Source organism: Labeo rohita, chromosome 16 (genome assembly GCF_022985175.1).
Source record: "Labeo rohita strain BAU-BD-2019 chromosome 16, IGBB_LRoh.1.0, whole genome shotgun sequence".
Classification (NCBI taxonomy): Eukaryota; Metazoa; Chordata; class Actinopteri; order Cypriniformes; family Cyprinidae; genus Labeo; species Labeo rohita.
The window spans coordinates 9,998,628-10,018,003 of NC_066884.1; the positions used below are offsets into that span (position 1 = coordinate 9,998,628).

At 34.0% G+C, this 19,376-nt stretch overlaps 1 protein-coding gene across 2 annotated transcripts in view; it reads right to left on the reverse strand.

Annotated features, from left to right (window-relative positions):
* Positions 1–19,376, reverse strand: part of osbpl10b (oxysterol binding protein-like 10b) — a 64,976-nt gene that overhangs the window by 28,146 nt on the left and 17,454 nt on the right. For both annotated transcript variants that reach the window (XM_051131934.1, XM_051131933.1), the window contains exons 5-6: positions 4,462–4,684; positions 4,133–4,275 (exon numbers count right to left, since the gene is read on the reverse strand). In XM_051131934.1, coding sequence (XP_050987891.1) covers positions 4,133–4,275; positions 4,462–4,684 — 366 coding nt within the window. The remainder of the gene's footprint in view (positions 1–4,132; positions 4,276–4,461; positions 4,685–19,376) is intronic.

Sequence of the window (19,376 nt, forward strand, 5' to 3'; positions counted from 1 at the left end):
CACCTACCCCTAACTCTATCCAATAAACTCCCGCGAGGCACTGTATTTCCCACTTTTTGATTACTTCTGTCATTTTTATTTATAATAAATGCTCTTCTGATGTGATATGTGATCTGAAAAGGGAGAAAAACAAGTTCATCAATAGGTGGATTCAAACTCGGGTCGATAGTGTCAAAAAGTTACCAAAGCTGCTGTTTAACAGGCATTTTTGTAAACTTGTCTAGCCCAAGCACACGTTAGTGGGCAGAGTTAGTGTAAATAGTCTGTGTCAACAAGGCGGGCTATTTGCCTTTAGTGTAAATAGACACTCCGTGAAAATTCTGCCATTATTTACTCACCCTCATGTTGTTCCAAACCCATCTGACTTTAGTTAATCTTTGAAACAAAAATTAAGATAGTCTTAATAAAACGTGAGAGGTTTCTGTCCCTCCAGGTAAACAAAATTTTAAGGTGACGTATCATGAAAATCTGACTTTTTCTGTTTAAGTGCCATAATTGGTCCCCAGTACATCTACCAACCCCAACCCCAAATGTGAAAAAGGACAACCCAGTAACTTTGTTTCTTTGTTTTGGTAAGCCCTTCTCTGCAAGCATGTGAAAATTACATGATAAGGGGATCTTATAATATTACTGCCCCTTAATCTGCACGTTTCCACCCACTGGGCCGCCATTCTGTTTTCGCAAGCGACAATGGTGTACCAGTTCAAACGCCATGGCAAAAGTTTGAGCAAAGCATGCTAACTGTTCTGTCTTTGGTTGCACAGATGAGCACAGAACACTATCTAGAGTTCCAGCCTCAGAGGAGACAAGAAAGCAGTGGATTTATTGATTTATTTATTGTATATTACACTGCTGCCACACAGATCTAATATAAACATGACATTTCTTTCTCAGCTGTTTGCCTTCACAGACATAACCGATTGTTTTTGTAACTCCTGTGTTTTTAATAAAACTTTAAGCGCAATAAGACATGAAAGAGAACTTAATTTAGTACTCACATGCTTTGTGTGCACAAAACCTTATATCAGAAGTATAACTAATATGGTTTAAAATGCATGATTTCAGCACCATAGACATGATAATCAAAACCAAAGAGATGTTTTTTAACAGAGTATATGAGGTGTGAGCTGTCCTACAGTCCTACTCTAGGAAAGGGGGGGGGGGGGGGGAGCAGCAGCTCATTTAATTAATTAAATTAAATTAAATTAAAAATGAATAAATTAAAATAAAACAAAAATTAAATAAAATTAAAAATGAAATACAACAAAATACAATAAAATATGAAATATAATTAAAACAAAATAAATAAAAAAAAATAAAACAAATATGAAATTAAAAAATGAAAACAAAAACAATAAAATGAAGTAACATAAAATAAAATAAATGAAATAAAATTTTAAATTTAAAGAGACATGCACGTTTCTGCTTCCACTTAAAATGGGCATTTTCAAAATGATATAATAAAAGATCTGTGGGTTATTTTGAGCTAAAACTACACAGACACATTCTTAATATATTATGTTCTTTAATATATTACAACAACCAGATATATAACAGCAACCAGAATATTCTTTAAAAAGTTGCCTTTTGCATTCTACGGATATGAGAAAATCCTACAGGTTTGGAACGACATGAGGGTGAGTAAATGACGACAAGGTTTTCATTTGTGTATGAACTATTCCTTTAATTCCCACGGCAGCTGAAGTAGCTTTTTGCAGCTGGCAATCACATTACGCAGCGCGAAAGCTTCGGATAATTATGTATCTCCAGGGCTACAATACACACAGTGTGGTAAAAGCTCACCAGAGCACTCCTGCGTGACGCGGCCACAATCCACTGTGCCACACAGAATCCATACAGCAACACATGCACTGCACTTCCAAAAAAAGGAAGTGCCTAGAGCCAGATCTCATATGCAGTGTGATGGAATTGATTGATGGAGCTCATACAAACTCATTTCAGTCCTCAGATACATCAGCATATTTCACTGTCTGCGCTGGCACAGTTTCGTGCCCAGATAGTCCATGAGCCATGCAGTCGATGCTGATGTTGCATGTATAAAACTGCAATCAGTGCTGCATTTGTTTTACACTTCAACGTTGTGCCATCATCATCTTCTAAATATTCAACAGTGCGAAGTGAGTCATTTAAAGGTTTAATGGTATGAGTCACCATGGTAAATTAATTAGATACATTATCTCGGGTATATCAGAGGAAAACGTAGCACAAATTTTGTCTGATGCATTCTGGGTGCATGTTTGTCCTCACAGGGAGCCGATTTAATGACAAGCACACACAAAGCAACCGCAAAATGAATTAGCTCCCTTCAGGCGCACGCGCACACACACAAGTTAACGTGTATTTATACATACGCCACCGCATGCGCGCAAACAAACAGTTGCACACGCTTACGCCGAAGAAACAGCAGCCCTGGCCTTTCTCCAGAGAAACGCAGGCGGATAAAAGGTTTCCAAGAGGGACGGGCTGACTCATTCAGGGCTCCAGAGGGATTGTGGGTATCCTCAGTCACCCGCCACAGACGCTAAAACTAGAACACGTCCAATTAGTGCTCCTCTTCCACTCTTTCGCTGTAGAAGCCTGGCAGGCGCACGCACAATAGCGTAGATGCGTATTTGAAACTTTTCAAAGACGTGTCTACTCTATGGGAGACTTTAAATGAGTCAGAGACCATTCTGATTTTTTTGGGCTATTATCTGATGAGATGAACAGATCTTGGTGACAGATTTTACCCCTGAAAGATCATCTTTCTTCAAAAGTGATAAGCAGTGCGTCACAGAGCTGCCAGCCTCAGAATTATAATGATGGGTGTAATGATGACTATATTGCAGGGGCGTTTTCTTTGAGGAGGCGAGCGAGAAAGTGCCGCCTCAGAAATTCGGATGAGAAAAGTATTGCCAGTCCAAAAACAAAGTTAAATGAAATACAAGACCAAATAGCGTCTAAAGTAGTAATTTTTCTGAAGTAATGCTGTGCAACAGTGACAGCAGTAGATCAATTCTGAGTATAAAAAATAAAATAAAATGTGAAAAAAAAAAAAAAATAAATAAATAAATAAATAAATATAATAAATGATATCAAATGAAATACAATTTAAAACAAAATAAAATAAATGAAAAAAATAAATGAAATAAAATAAATCTAAATACAATTTAAAAGAAAATGAAAAAACAAAACAAAATAAAAACATAATAAAATAAAATTAAATGAATTAATATCAAATGAAATGAAATAAAATAAAAATTTAAATACAATAAAATACAATAAAATTAAATAAAAAATGAAATATAATTAAAACAATACAAAAACAAGGAAAAACAAATTAAAAGATAAAATAAAACAAATAAAATGAAAAAAAAACAATAAAATGGAGTAACAAAATAGAATAAATTAAATTAAATTAAATTAAATTTAATTTAAAAAGTAAAAAACTAAATAATATGAAAATGAAAATGAAAAAATAAATGAAATAAAACTTAATTTAATTAAATTAAAAAAAGAAAAACAAGATAAAAATAAAACAAAATAAAAATTACATTAAAATTCAATTAAAATTAAAAAAGTAAAAAACAAAATCTGAAATAAAATGAAATTCAATTCAATTAAAAAAGTAAAAAAACAAAATAATATGAAATGAAATAAAAAATGAAATGAAATAAAAGAAAAGAAAACAAAAAAAACTAATTAAAATAAAATAAAATAAATAAATAAAAAATAATGGTATCTAGAATGGCATTTCCAAAATATAAAGGAAGACAGGAAAAACACAATATATCTTTGTTTTTGATTACCTCTGTGACAAAATAAAATGAAATACAAATTAAAATATGAGACCAAATAGTATCTAAACTAGGCAACAGTGACAGTGACAGCAATGGATAAAATCGGAGGCAGAGTCATTTTAAAAATAAAAATAGAATAATAGAATAAAAATTAACTGAAATGAAATAAATTAAAATAAAATGTAAATAAAATGTAAAGGAAGACAGAAAAAACACAATAAATCTGTGAGTACCTCTGTGAGCAATGGATAAAATTTGAGGTAGAGTCATTTGTATGTATGATGTAATGTAAAAGATGTTAGAAGTATATAATAATGTCTGTTTTTGAATACCTCTGTGTCTTTGAGCCGTTCTTTGTTCCTGTGAAGTGGGGAGTGGGGCTGATGTCTCGTTGAGGGGCTGTTACGTGTCAAATCTCCATTCTTCACAAGGTCTTCTGAGGCAGATTTGGGCCTTGACCAATTAGAAATGTTGTCTGCACACAGGATGATATCAGTTATCATACCCAGCTGGGCTTAATCATGAATATTCATTCAAATTAATCATAAAATTCACTATTGAACACAGAATTTTGCAGTTCTATAAAAGAGGACACATTTTGGCACACTGCACTAACACACATCACACATTTCAGAAGAGACAGACAGTGCCATATTCTCGCCTGTATTGGATCCCTGCATGTGGCTGTGGGTGATGTGTTGGGCCGCTTGGCACACGTTGTGCTGAAGAATACTCAGGCATTCTCCCAAACAGCTGAGTGTGGCTGCAGACGTGGCTTTGAGCAGAAGCAGGTCCTGATCCAGGGAGGACAGCGGCCCGCGGCTCGGCAGCGACTCGATGGAATTCACCAAGTTCTTCTGTTGGCCCTCTGCCTGGGACATGACCTAAAAACCAGATCAACAGACAGCCTTTTCATCGATTCCATTTGGCCTTCTAAAACATCTTAATTAAATTTGAACAGCACACATTTGTATTTAGAGCTATTTCAGTTGGGCTTTCTATTATCCACAGAACAGCCCTCCAGTAAATGAATCCTTGATGAGAATGCACTTAAAGGAACACTCCACTTTTTTTTGAAAACAGGCTCATTTTCCAACTCCCCTAGAGTTGAACAGTTCAGTTTTACCATTTTCGAATCCATCCAGCCGATCTCCAGGTCTGGCGGTAGCACTTCTAACGGTCTAATCAGATTCAATGATCTATGCTAAGCTATGCTAAAAGTGCAACCGCCAGACCCGGAGATCGGCTGAATGGATTTGAAAACAGTAAAACTCAACTGTTCAACTCTAGGGGAGTTGGAAAATGAGCCTATTTTCAAAAAAGTGGAGTGTCCCTTTAAAAACTGTACAAACTTAGTTCTGTGAACTAATGTGAACCAGAGCTTGTACACATTAGCTTATTTTACTTGTGCAGCATAAAATATATTAATTTTATTAAAAAGCTTTTAGAGGTAAATCAGTAACAATTACAATTTTGAAAATATTTTAAGTGTGATTTATGAGATTTGTTGTATTTTGAATCCAGCTTTTCTTTGTAAAAGGTGAAAAGTTGATCAAACTGATTTCAAAGTTAAAGATTCATTAGTTTGAATATACACTGAACTGAACACTATCATCACATCTTAGTTAATCATTCAGTTAACAAAACATCTCATGTTTCGGTAGTGACTGCACATTTTTGGTAGTGACAGTAATACTTTGGTAGCGACCACATCACATTACAGAATTTTAACCCACATACTAAAAATCTACTAAAACGTACTAAAGTACTACAAATTTGCATAACTGTACTAAAATTTTGTTTATTTCCCCCAAAAAAAGGATTACGTGTTCCTTTTTGTCACTACCGAAACAATGATAACATGCAGTTTCATTAGTGACAATTTTTATGGGATAACGCCCCAAAAAAACAAAGATGTCATTACCGAAACTTCACCAAATGTTTGGTTGTGACTGTTACGGTAGTGACAATTTTATGAGATAATACCCCAAAAAACAAAGATGTCACTAACGAAACTCTACCAAATGTTTCGGTTGTGACTGTTACAGTGGTGACAATTTTATGAGATAACACCTAAAAAAACAAAGATGTCACTACCGAAAATCCACTTAATGTTTCGGTTGTGACTGTTACGGTGGTGACAATTTTATGAGATAACACCCGAAAAACAAAGATGTCACTACCGAAACTTCACCAAATGTTTCGGTTGTGACTGTTATGGTAGTGACAATTTTATGAGATAATACCCCAAAAAACAAAGATGTCACTACCGAAACTCCACCAAATGTTTCGGTTGTGACTGTTACGGTGGTGACAATTTTATGAGATAACACCCAAAAAAACAAAGATGTCACTACCGAAACTCCACCAAATGTTTCGATTGTGACTGTTACGGTGGTGACAATTTTATGAGATAACACCCAAAAAAACAAAGATGTCACTACCGAAACGCCACCAAATGTTTTGGTTGTGACTGTTACGGTAGTGACAATTTTATGAGATAACACCCAAAAAAACAAAGATGTCACTACCGAAACGCCACCAAATGTTTTGGTTGTGACTGTTACGGTAGTGACAATTTTATGAGATAATACCCCAAAAAACAAAGATGTCACTAACGAAACTCTACCAAATGTTTCGGTTGTGACTGTTACAGTGGTGACAATTTTATGAGATAACACCCAAAAAAACAAAGATGTCACTACCGAAAATCCACTTAATGTTTCGGTTGTGACTGTTACGGTGGTGACAATTTTATGAGATAACACCTAAAAAAACAAAGATGTCACTACCGAAACTTCACCAAATGTTTCGGTTGTGACTGTTATGGTAGTGACAATTTTATGAGATAATACCCCAAAAAACAAAGTTGTCACTACCGAAACTCCACCAAATGTTTCGGTTGTGACTGTTACGGTGGTGACAATTTTATGAGATAACACCCAAAAAAACAAAGATGTCACTACCGAAACGCCACCAAATGTTTCGGTTGTGACTGTTACGGTGGTGACAATTTTATGAGATAACACCCAAAAAAACAAAGATGTCACTACCGAAACGCCACCAAATGTTTTGGTTGTGACTGTTATGGTAGTGACAATTTTATGAGATAACACCCAAAAAAACAAAGATGTCACTACCGAAACGCCACCAAATGTTTTGGTTGTGACTGTTACGGTAGTGACAATTTTATGAGATAATACCCCAAAAAACAAAGATGTCACTAACGAAACTCTACCAAATGTTTCGGTTGTGACTGTTATGGTAGTGACATTTTATGAGATAATACCCCAAAAAACAAAGATGTCACTACCGAAACTCCACCAAATGTTTCGGTTGTGACTGTTACGGTGGTGACAATTTTATGAGATAACACCCAAAAAACAAAAAGATGTCACTACCGAAACGCCACCAAATGTTTTGGTTGTGACTGTTATGGTAGTGACAATTTTATGAGATAACACCCAAAAAAACAAAGATGTCACTACCGAAACGCCACCAAATGTTTTGGTTGTGACTGTTACAGTAGTGACAATTTTATGAGATAATACCCCAAAAAACAAAGATGTCACTAACGAAACTCTACCAAATGTTTCGGTTGTGACTGTTACAGTGGTGACAATTTTATGAGATAACACCTAAAAAAACAAAGATGTCACTACCGAAAATCCACTTAATGTTTCGGTTGTGACTGTTATGGTGGTGACAATTTTATGAGATAACACCTAAAAAAACAAAGATGTCACTACCGAAAATCCACTTAATGTTTCGGTTGTGACTGTTACGGTGGTGACAATTTTAAGAGATAACACCCGAAAAACAAAGATGTCACTAACGAAACTTCACCAAATGTTTCGGTTGTGACTGTTATGGTAGTGACAATTTTATGAGATAATACCCCAAAAAACAAAGATGTCACTACCGAAACTCCACCAAATGTTTCGGTTGTGACTGTTACGGTGGTGACAATTTTATGAGATAACACCCAAAAAAACAAAGATGTCACTACCGAAACGCCACCAAATGTTTTGGTTGTGACTGTTATGGTAGTGACAATTTTATGAGATAACACCCAAAAAAACAAAGATGTCACTACCGAAACGCCACCAAATGTTTTGGTTGTGACTGTTACAGTAGTGACAATTTTATGAGATAATACCCCAAAAAACAAAGATGTCACTAACGAAACTCTACCAAATGTTTCGGTTGTGACTGTTACAGTGGTGACAATTTTATGAGATAACACCTAAAAAAACAAAGATGTCACTACCGAAAATCCACTTAATGTTTCGGTTGTGACTGTTATGGTGGTGACAATTTTATGAGATAACACCTAAAAAAACAAAGATGTCACTACCGAAAATCCACTTAATGTTTCGGTTGTGACTGTTACGGTGGTGACAATTTTAAGAGATAACACCCGAAAAACAAAGATGTCACTAACGAAACTTCACCAAATGTTTCGGTTGTGACTGTTATGGTAGTGACAATTTTATGAGATAATACCCCAAAAAACAAAGATGTCACTACCGAAACTCCACCAAATGTTTCGGTTGTGACTGTTACGGTGGTGACAATTTTATGAGATAACACCCAAAAAAACAAAGATATCACTACCGAAACGCCACCAAATGTTTTGGTTGTGACTGTTATGGTAGTGACAATTTTATGAGATAACACCCAAAAAAACAAAGATGTCACTACCGAAACGCCACCAAATGTTTTGGTTGTGACTGTTACGGTAGTGACAATTTTATGAGATAATACAACAAAAAACAAAGATGTCACTAACGAAACTCTACCAAATGTTTCGGTTGTGACTGTTACAGTGGTGACAATTTTATGAGATAACACCTAAAAAAACAAAGATGTCACTACCGAAAATCCACTTAATGTTTCGGTTGTGACTGTTACGGTGGTGACAATTTTATGAGATAACACCCGAAAAACAAAGATGTCACTACCGAAACTTCACCAAATGTTTCGGTTGTGACTGTTATGGTAGTGACAATTTTATGAGATAATACCCCAAAAAACAAAGATGTCACTACCGAAACTCCACCAAATGTTTCGGTTGTGACTGTTACGGTGGTGACAATTTTATGAGATAACACCCAAAAAAACAAAGATGTCACTACCGAAACTCCACCAAATGTTTCGGTTGTGACTGTTACGGTGGTGACAATTTTATGAGATAACACCCAAAAAAACAAAGATGTCACTACCGAAACGCCACCAAATGTTTTGGTTGTGACTGTTATGGTAGTGACAATCTTATGAGATAGTACCCAAAAAAACAAAGATGCCATTACCGAAATACCACCAAATGTTTCATTGTGATTGTTTTGGTAGTGACAATTTTAGATACTTTTGAACTTAACTCAAAGATGCTAATCAGCACATGGTTAGCTAGCACAGTTCTGAACAGCTGTACACATACAAAAACTATAATGTTATGGAATAAGTCACAAAAAAGTGTGTTTAACTATTTTTAAAAAATGGTGTTCGGTAGTGACATTCTTTAAAGTTACACAAAGATTTTTCATACTTTTGAACACATTTACCTCGAAATTATAGGGTCTATCTACTCACCATGTAGCTATGTGGAGGACACAAATATTTCCTGATCATAAATGTAGGGGAGTAGTTGAAATCAGTCACAGACAATAGACTAAAACATACACTGTTTCAGTAGTGACATGAAAATGCTGGATACATTTTTTACATAAAGTGTTTGTTTATTTTTAAAATTATTTACAAAGAAAATATAAACTAAATATTTTTTTCTTAACTTCACTTTTTAAAAGAATCAAAAAAGTACTTTTAAAAACAACAATGGAATAAAATGCAAAAATTATTTCAATATAATTTTAAATTAAAAGTTCCCACTAAATTGTGATTTTATATATATTATATCAGCTAGGTTCAAAAGTATCTAAAATTGTCACTACCAAAACATGTCATCATTGTTTCGGGTGGTGACGTCTTTTTTATTTTATTGGGTGTTATCCCATAAAATTGTCACTACTGAAACAGTCATGACCGAAACATGTCATCACTGTTTCTGTAGTGACAAAAGGGAACACATAATCCTATTTGGGTGAAATAAACAAAATTTTAATAGTTATGCAATTCTTTTGTATTTTAGTATGTTTTAGTATGCAAGTTAAAATTCTGTAATGTGATGTGGTCGTTACCAAAGTATGACTGTCACTACCAAAAATGTGCTGGCACTACCAAAACATGGGATGTTTTGTCAAAAATAAAGTACACTGCATTATCAACCAAGATGTTATGAATTTTTGGTTCAGTGTATATTCAAACTAATGAATCCTTAACTTTAAAATCATTATGATCCAAAAAATTGCTTTCAAAATACAACAAATTTAAATTTTGTTAAAAATGAAACTGTTATTGATTTACCTCTAAAACATTTTAATAAAATAGCAAAAATATATATTTACAAGGAATATGTAAGCAAAATATTAATAGGTCAATATAACCCTTCTATTTAAATTATATATTACTGTGTTTCAGTAGTGGCAATTTTGGGGGGAATACAAATTTTCCAAGCCTTTCTGAAAAACAATAGGAGAATATTGTATAATAGAGTATAATAACTGCACAACTACTAGAAATATGTATCTTGGACATTATAAAATTTGCATACATACAACATTTTGGAATAAGACACATTTTTTTCAAGACGTGCCCAACTCAGACGTTAGACCAATTCTGTAGAATGGCCCATATATATTATACAAGAATATTAAGATGTTCAACAATGTTCAACAACTGTTCAAAAAATAACACATACTGACATAAAGAAGAAATGAGAAGTGTAGTACAATAATCTAATCCAGGTTTTATTCCAGGTGTCTGATTTAAAGCAGATTGAGACGCCTGTAATCCTCCCGGAGTGAAAGTAATCTCCTGGATTAGCTCAATCCTATTTTCTTCTCTGCACAAGTGTTCAAAACAAACCACATGCTGTCACCTGCATATCCCTCAGACTGACAATATGTGACATATCTGTGTGTATGTTGCTGAGTTCACCTTTATTTGGTGTTTATGAACACTCCAGTGTGTGTGAAACACGGGATGTTTCGTGATAGAGCACAGAATCGTGTAGCGAGTCGTGAGGGAAAGTTTGTAGTGTTTGCCACCTCCGTTTGAGCCGTCCAATGAAGGTAATGACCATGGGCTTTTGTGTTGGTGTGGATATTGAGCAGCTCTAATGAAAAGCAGACAGATATCCGAAGAGGAGCACAAACTTACAGGATGTGACTCATCTCTGTAGGTCGCTCAGCGTGCACATATTTCTCTCTCTCTCCTGCCTCCGTTCCAACACTTCAGTGATTGCAACACTATTACAGCACAGCTGTAGTTTTAATGGAGGAAACTTACACTCCTAAAAGGAACATCAGAGTCTCCTCAAGACATTTGCCTCTCTGAAACAGATGAGGATTTATCTAAATATAATAATAAACACTCTGAAACAAATAAGATTATATAAAAGATGCACATATACTATCAGTCAAAAGTTTTTGAACAGTAAGATTTTTAATGTTTTTTTAAAGAAGTCTCTTCTGCTCACCAAGCCTGCAAAGTACAGCAAAAACAGTAAAATTTTAAAATATTTTCATTAGTTAAAATAATTGTTTTCTATGTGAATATATTTAAAAATGCAACTTATTCATGTGATCAAAGCTACATTTTCAACATCATTACTACAGTGTCACATGATCCTTCAGAAATTATTCTAATATGCTGATATGCCGTTCAAGAAACATTTTTTATTATTATCAATATTTAAAACAGTTGAGTACATTTTTTCAGGATTCTTTGATGAATAGAAAGATCCAAAGATCAGCATTTATCTGAAATAAAAAGATTTTGTATTATAAGGGGGGAAGAAATGACTGAAATTAATACTTTTATTTAGCAAGCTTTAAATTGATTAAAAGTGATGATAAAGACATTTATAATGTTATTAAAACAATTCTATTTCAGATAAATGCTGTTCATCTGAACTTTCTATTCATCCTGAAAAAAAAATTCCACTCAGCTGTTTTCAACATAGTAATAATAAATGTATGAGCAGCAAATCAGAATATTAAAATCACTTCTGAAGGATCATGTGACTGGAGTAATAATGCTAAAAATTCAGCTTTGAAAGCAGGAATAAATTACATTTCAAAATATATTCAAATAGAAAACACTTATTTTAAAACATAAAACTATTTTAAAATTTTACTGTGCATTTGCTGTACTTTGGATTAAATAAATGCAGGCTTGGTGAGCGGAAGAGACTTCTTTTAAAAAAACATTAAATATGTTACTGTTCAAAAGCATTTGACTTGTAGCGTACACTGTTCAAAAGTTTAAGGTCGGTAAGGCTGCGCTTATTTGATTAAAAATACAGTAAATGTGAAATATTTTTACAATTTAAAATAACTGCTTTCTTAATATATTTTGAAACGTAATTTATTTCTGTGAAGCAAAGCCGAATTTTCAGCAGCCATTCCTCCACTTCAGTGTCACATGATCCTTCAGAAATCATTCTAATGCTGATTTGGTGCTCAGCAAACATTTATTATTATTATCAACGCTGAAAACAGTTGTGCTGCGTAATATCTACAGTGTAAACTGTGACACATATTTTTTTAGGATTCTCTGATTAATAGAAAGCTCAAACGAACATAGTTTACATTAAGATATCATTTGATTTTGATCAATAATGCATCCTAGCTGAATTAAGGCATCAACTTATTAGAAAATAAAAAATAAAACCAAATAGTGATGGAAACATTTGAACAGTAGTGTATAAAAACAAACCTTTTAAAGCAATAATTCATTAAAAAAATTTAAGTTCTGCCATTATTGCTCGCTCTTTTTGTTGCAAGTTGTTGCAAAACCTGAGGGTTGTTACTATTAAAAGAAATTTTTCCAGACATTAAAAATATATAGAAAAGGGCTGTGTGAAATTTCAAAGACAAAAGAAAATCATACAGGTTTAGAACAACCTGAGGGTGAGTAAATGATGACAGAACTGTTGTTTTCAGGTAAACTATCCTTTTAAATGTGGTTTAACAGGTTCGACATTGACGTCATCTTTTAATAATTCACTGAAACAGGGATATCACTGCCAGCTCTCTGTACGACAAGCAAAATACTTTTGGGATTTCTATAATAACTGTCCTGTCTGTCTGCTACAGCATGGCAAACTTTGAGGCACAGGCGAGATTTTGCGGTTGCTCATAACCCAGCCCTCATGAAAAATTGATCCGTCTCTTTATACTCTCTCCTTGATCCATTTCTTTCTTTTTTTTAGTGAGTCTTAAAGGAAAGAGACAGGCATCACAGCTGTCACCTGCTCTCAGCGCAGAATTCCCATGGACCCCTGCGCACAGGTTCAGTACTGATCAAGATTCAGGAGCTGAGAGATCACACACTCTCAAAACGGTTGCGTAATGCTGAGAGAAAACGACTAAAATAGCATTAAAGGAATAGCTCACCCCCAAAAAATGTAAATCATTTACTCTCTTGTGTCGTTACAAACCTGTATGACTTTCTTTCTTTCTTGCATGGAACAAAAAAGGAGAACATTTGAAGAATGTAACCAGTGTTTAGCACATTAGTAATGCTAATGCTGGTGACTCACGTTTGGGTAAATTATATATATATATATAATAATCCATTATTTAGGAGTAAGTAAGAGTACAACAGTCTGTCTGTCCTCTATATTCTTAAGGGTTTTGACTACATTCTTGAAGTAGTGACAGATAATTCTAGGACATCTCTCAGGGCATGTTACTCACAAAATGATATTGTAGAATGAACAGAAAATCAATTTCTTGCACTCCAGCTCTTTCTTACGTACTTTGCCCTTTCTGGTACTCCTTCACAAAATCTGTCTTTCTTGTTGCGTCTTTTTCATTTTTCACCGTCAAAATGTTCATAGAAAAAAAGGTTACAGTTTCTCAGTCACTCTCCATCACTGTCACTTTTACACACAAACACACACACAATTTCTTTTTCTCTCTCTTACATGCTCTTATAGGATACAATGTAATTGGAACTTAACTTTGGCTACAAAATAAATACATTTCAAATTACTAAGTTTGGGGTCTGTAAATATTTTATGCTCACCAATGCTGTATTTATTTGATCTAACGTATATATTTGCAAAATATTTTTCAGATAAACACTTTTCATTTTTACAAATTTATAAATACAATAAAACATATATATATTTAAAAATAAATAACGGTTCACTATTTCAATGTATTAATCATTCTGATATGCCTATTTGGTGCGCACGTAACATTTCTTATTATTACAAATGTTGTAAATCGTTGTGCTGCTTAATATTCTTTGCGTAAACGATGACCACTTTTTTAAGATTCTTTAATAAATAGAACACAGAACAACATTTATTTTAAATTTAATATTATAATTGTCAATAATATTATAAATCTCTTTACTGTAACCTTTGATCAATTGAATGCATGCTTTCTGAATAGAAGTATTAATTGCTTTAAACAAACAAACTAATTTTTTAATGGTATATCCTCACTAAACCTCCATTTGTTTTTTGTTTTTGGTTTTTTTTTTGCTCTAAATTTGTAGAAATTTGCAGACATGCTTTTGGATACAAATATTCAGGCCCAATGATTTCTGTGATGTGGAAAACACGGACGGAATCGTAGAATCCAGTCATAAAAATGGAATTTACTGTATAACACGGAATGTCACAGAATTTGTCAAATTTTGAATTAATAAATCAAAAGTACAGTAAAGTTGGTACACTTAAATCAAAACACAATATAGACTACTGTGTGAATATTATGCTGGAAAAAAAAACTGTTTAAATATGAATCCTGTATGTTCATGTCATATACAGACAGAAACTTCACAGCAACCCGTCAAAATAAAAGCTTGGTTTAACTTGAAGAAACTGTGACAAAAATATATCACTTAATATAATGATAGTACTACTACTTCTACTACTAATAAAATTATTATTAAAACATTGTTTTTTTGAGGAATATTTACCAGAAAAAAATGACCAGAATTTATTTACCAGAAAAAATGTAAATACACAACACAGTATTTTTGGAAAAAATAAATAAATAAAATAATAATACATTACTTCTTAATGATTTTGATTATTAAAATGAAAAAAAAAAAAAACATATTTCATAGAGCCTTAAAAAGTGGAATTCAGACAAATTTAAACTGGAAAAAATAAAGCTGCTTTCATAGGGCCCTACTTAAGTATTTACTATGGTAACTTTCCTGAATCAAACCATCAGCTAATTTATTGTACAGTTTTACTAAAATGAAGGTGTTGCAAAAAAGAGGGTCAAATAAGGGTCAGTAAACTCAAGGCTGCATATGGTTTCTTTCAGTTAGTTATACATAAAATATTACTTTCTCAAATCTTCAACAAAAACATTTGATTTTCAATGGTCAATTATAGCATTCATTCTAAGTAAAATATTTTCAGAATACCTTCAAAATTATACAAGACCAAGTCCATCACCTTGAAACAGACACATCAGCACATCCTTATGAAGATGATCATCTCTAATATTTGCTAACGATTTCTGTGTGAGTGCAAATTCCACTCACACTTGTTGAGGGGAAACAGTGTGACTAATTGCACATCAAGGCACGGATAAAAATAAACACAGCCGAATAATTAAAACGCCAACAATTTCATGCAACTATAACGCCAGTCACTTCAATTCAGAGAGCCTTTCAAAACTGTATCTAAAGATAATGTGTGTAAATTCTTTTAATATTATAATACTTTCTGCTATTCCATCTTAAACTGCAGGCAGTACACTACTGTTCAAAAGTTCAGGGTCACTAAGATTAAATTTTTATTTTTGAAAGAAATTAGTACTTTTATTTAGCAAAAATGCATTAAAATGCATCAATAGTGACAGTAAAGACTTAAAAAAATTCAATTTCAAATATAGTTTTAAAGTTTTTATTTATCAAAGAATACTGAATAATATTAAGCAGCAAAACTGTTTTTAGCATTGATATAATAAGATGAATATATATGCATTATAACTTTTATTTATTTGCATGAGCATTTTTTGAGTTTAGTGACACTAGTGCCGCAGAAAAGAAACTTTGAACATCAGAGACTCTGAGTTAATGTGCCGACAGAATATGAAGTGCTGATGGAGGAAAAAAAACTTTTAGCAAACCTCAAAATAAGCTACAAAATATACAGAATTCCACCTGCTGAAAAGGTATTAGAGATGAAAGCAAATGGTGTGAATATGAAAAAAATGAGTCTCGGCTATCTCCAGTCGGCAAAGAAGAAGAGGTCTCTTTATGTCTGGTTGTCTTTTCAAAAGCACAGGCGCTAGCCACATCTTTGACTGACAGCCAGGAGATTACCTCTTTTGAGCTCCATATCAGCAGGTGTAAATGGGCCTGAATGAGTTTAAATAGGTGTATGGGGAGTGGGTTGGCTCCACGGCCAGGAAAGATGATTTAGTGGGGCTTGACTGAAGGCAGACGAGAATGAGAGGAGAATTGAGTCCACCACAAAATGCTACATAGAAAGAAAACGTCATTAAGCTATTGCACTCACTTTGGAGGGACAGTTACCGCAAAAATGAAAACGCTGTCATTATTTACTCATCCCTAAGAAAATCATATGGGTTTAAAATGACATGAAGGTGAGTAATTAATAACAGAATTTTACACTTCAGAAGAACTATCCCTTTAAACACGCTTGCCAGTTTCACACCCAGTGAAATATTCCGCCTAACACGCTGGCAAGATATTCAGAGAGATTGCTAATAATAATTTCCACCTCACTGCTTAGATGCACACGTTTTATGAATCTCAGCTGGTTTCCAATGACTTGCTGCATGTTTCCTTTGGACTGTCAAGGAAAGTGACAGTGTAGCCTAATTTGAGGACAAAAATATGGCCAGAAGTGCCAGAAAAAGCAGCTGGTTGTCAGGAAAATGTCACACTAGGGTCATATGATCTGACAGTTTAAAACAAAGCATAAAACAAGTCTCTTAGATATGATTCTTTGATATTTATAAAATGAGGTATAAGTGGGACCTTCTTCAGTTTAACTCTCTGGGATTTTTTTTGATTGCTTGATCGTTCTCTGCAAAAACCTTCAGTCTAGTCGCTTAGTTTTAGTTGCCAAAGTTTAAATGAAAAATTAAAAAATAAAAATTAATTTTGAATTTACTCACCCTCAGGCCATCCAAGATATAGATGAGTTTGTTTCTACATAGGAACAGATTTGGAGAAATGTTGCATTTCATCATTTGCTCACCAGTGGATCCTTAGCAGTGAATGGGTACCATCACAATGATGAGACCAAACAGTAAGTTCACAAGTAACCCAAATAATGGAGTTGTGTTGATTACTTATGGATTACTGTGTTATCAGCTGTCTGAACTCAAATCTGTTGTGAAGAACAAACTCATCGATCTTGAATTATCTGAGTGAGTAAATGTTCAGCAATTTCTTATTTTTGGGTGTACTATTCCTTATGGGTGAAGTCCACTTCCAAAACAAAGATTTACAGATAATATACTCACCCCCTTGTAATCCAAGATGTTCATGTCTTTCCTTCTTCAGTCGTATAGAAATTATGTTTTTTGAGGAAAACATTTCAGCATTTTTCTCCATATAATGGACTGATACGGTGCCCCGAGTTTGTACTTCCAAAATGCAGTTTAAATGCAGCTTTAAACTATCCAAAATGCGGTTGTAAACGATCCCAGCCGGGGAAGAAGTGTCTTATTTAGTGAAATGATCGGTTATTTTCATAAAAATAATACAATTTAAATTACTTTTAATGTCAAACATTCATCTTGTCTTACTCTGCTTGAACTCTGTTTTCTTTCCGGTTCATGACAGTTAGGGTATGTTGAAAAACTCCCATCTCATGTTCTCCCTCAACTTCAAAATCATCCTATATCGCTGTTTTACCTTTTTTGTTAAGGGTGTTTGATCTTCTTTGCATGTTCACTTTGCAATAACTGGGTTGGAACTTCTGCAGCGATGTAGGATGATTTTGAAATGATTTTTGAAGTTGAGGGAGAAAATACGATTGGAGTTTTTCGACATACCTGTCTTGAGCCAGAATACACAGAGTTCAGACAGAGCAAGACAAGACGAGCGTTTGAGATTAAAAAGTATTTAAATTGTATTTATTAAATGAAAATAACCAATCTTTTCGCTTGATAAGACCCTTCTTCCTCGGCTGGGATCGTTTACAACCGCATTTGGGATCATTTGAAGCTGCATTTAAACTGCATTTTGGAAGTTCAAACTCAGGGCACCATAGAAGTCCACTATGTGGCGAAAAATGCAGAAATGTTTTCCTCAAAAAAACATACTTTACGACTGAAGAAGGAAAGACATGAACATCTTGGATGACAAGGGGGTGAGTACATTATCTGTAAATTGTTGTCTCGAAGTGGACTTCTCCTTTAAAGGCAACTCTAGGTATTAAGACTTTGTATGGCTTAATATAACATATATGATGTCTCTTACTGAAATATGTAGTAGAAAACCCATGAAAGGTTTATATTATTTAAAAAATCCACATTGTTTCATACATATTTTGCACTATGGTGGGTGCCATTTTTTCAATGACGTCAAATGGTTGCACTTTGTGAGCTACTGGCATTAGCTCTTGCTATTTTTACCGCAACACAACTTGGAAAATAAAATACTGATACGATGCCACTTTGTGCGGCTTTTAATTGTAATTTTCAGTTAAAGGGCAACAAGAGATGCAGTTTAAGTCTTCACTGCTTTCCTAGCAATAAGAAGAGGAGAAAAGAATGGGAAGACGCCTGTGGATGAACAAAACTTCCTAAAAACCTTTGTCTTTGTTCTCTCCACTTTAGCCCTGAAACCTTTTTAGGCTTTTAGTAGACCACAGCTACTGAAAGAGCTTACAAATGGCAGAGACAAGAAACGCTAGATGCCATCCTGGCAGGATGTAAACATGCCGAAGTTTGTCATGAATGAAGGAGTTTCTCAGCGAGGATTTCACTCGATATCCGGGGGCATTTATACGGCTTGTGGGGAAAAAACTGATGGTATGGCATTTGGTTTAACCCTATTCTTATATCCATTGCCATCTATAAGCTTTTAGTACCTGTGGTCATCGTATCAGCGTTTTATTTTCAAAATTGTGTTGTGATAAAAATAGCAACAGGTAGCGCCAGTAGCTCACCGAGTGCAACCATTTCACGTCACTGAAATAATAGCACCCCCATAGTCCAAAATATGCATAAAACGATGTAGATTTAGTTAAATAATGTAAATCTTTCTACCACATATTTCAGTAAGAGACATCATTTACGTTATATTAAGACATACAAGTCTTAATACCTGGGGTTCCCTTTAAGTGTTCATGTATATCCTACGTATGAGCAATAGTAATAGTGATGCTAGTCTTGCCATTTAATTTAGTACTCATACATGATGAGAATGAGTGCCATTCGTATAGCTTTTAGTCAAAACTAACAATTTCTAACATTCTCTCTCCATTGTGAGGTATAA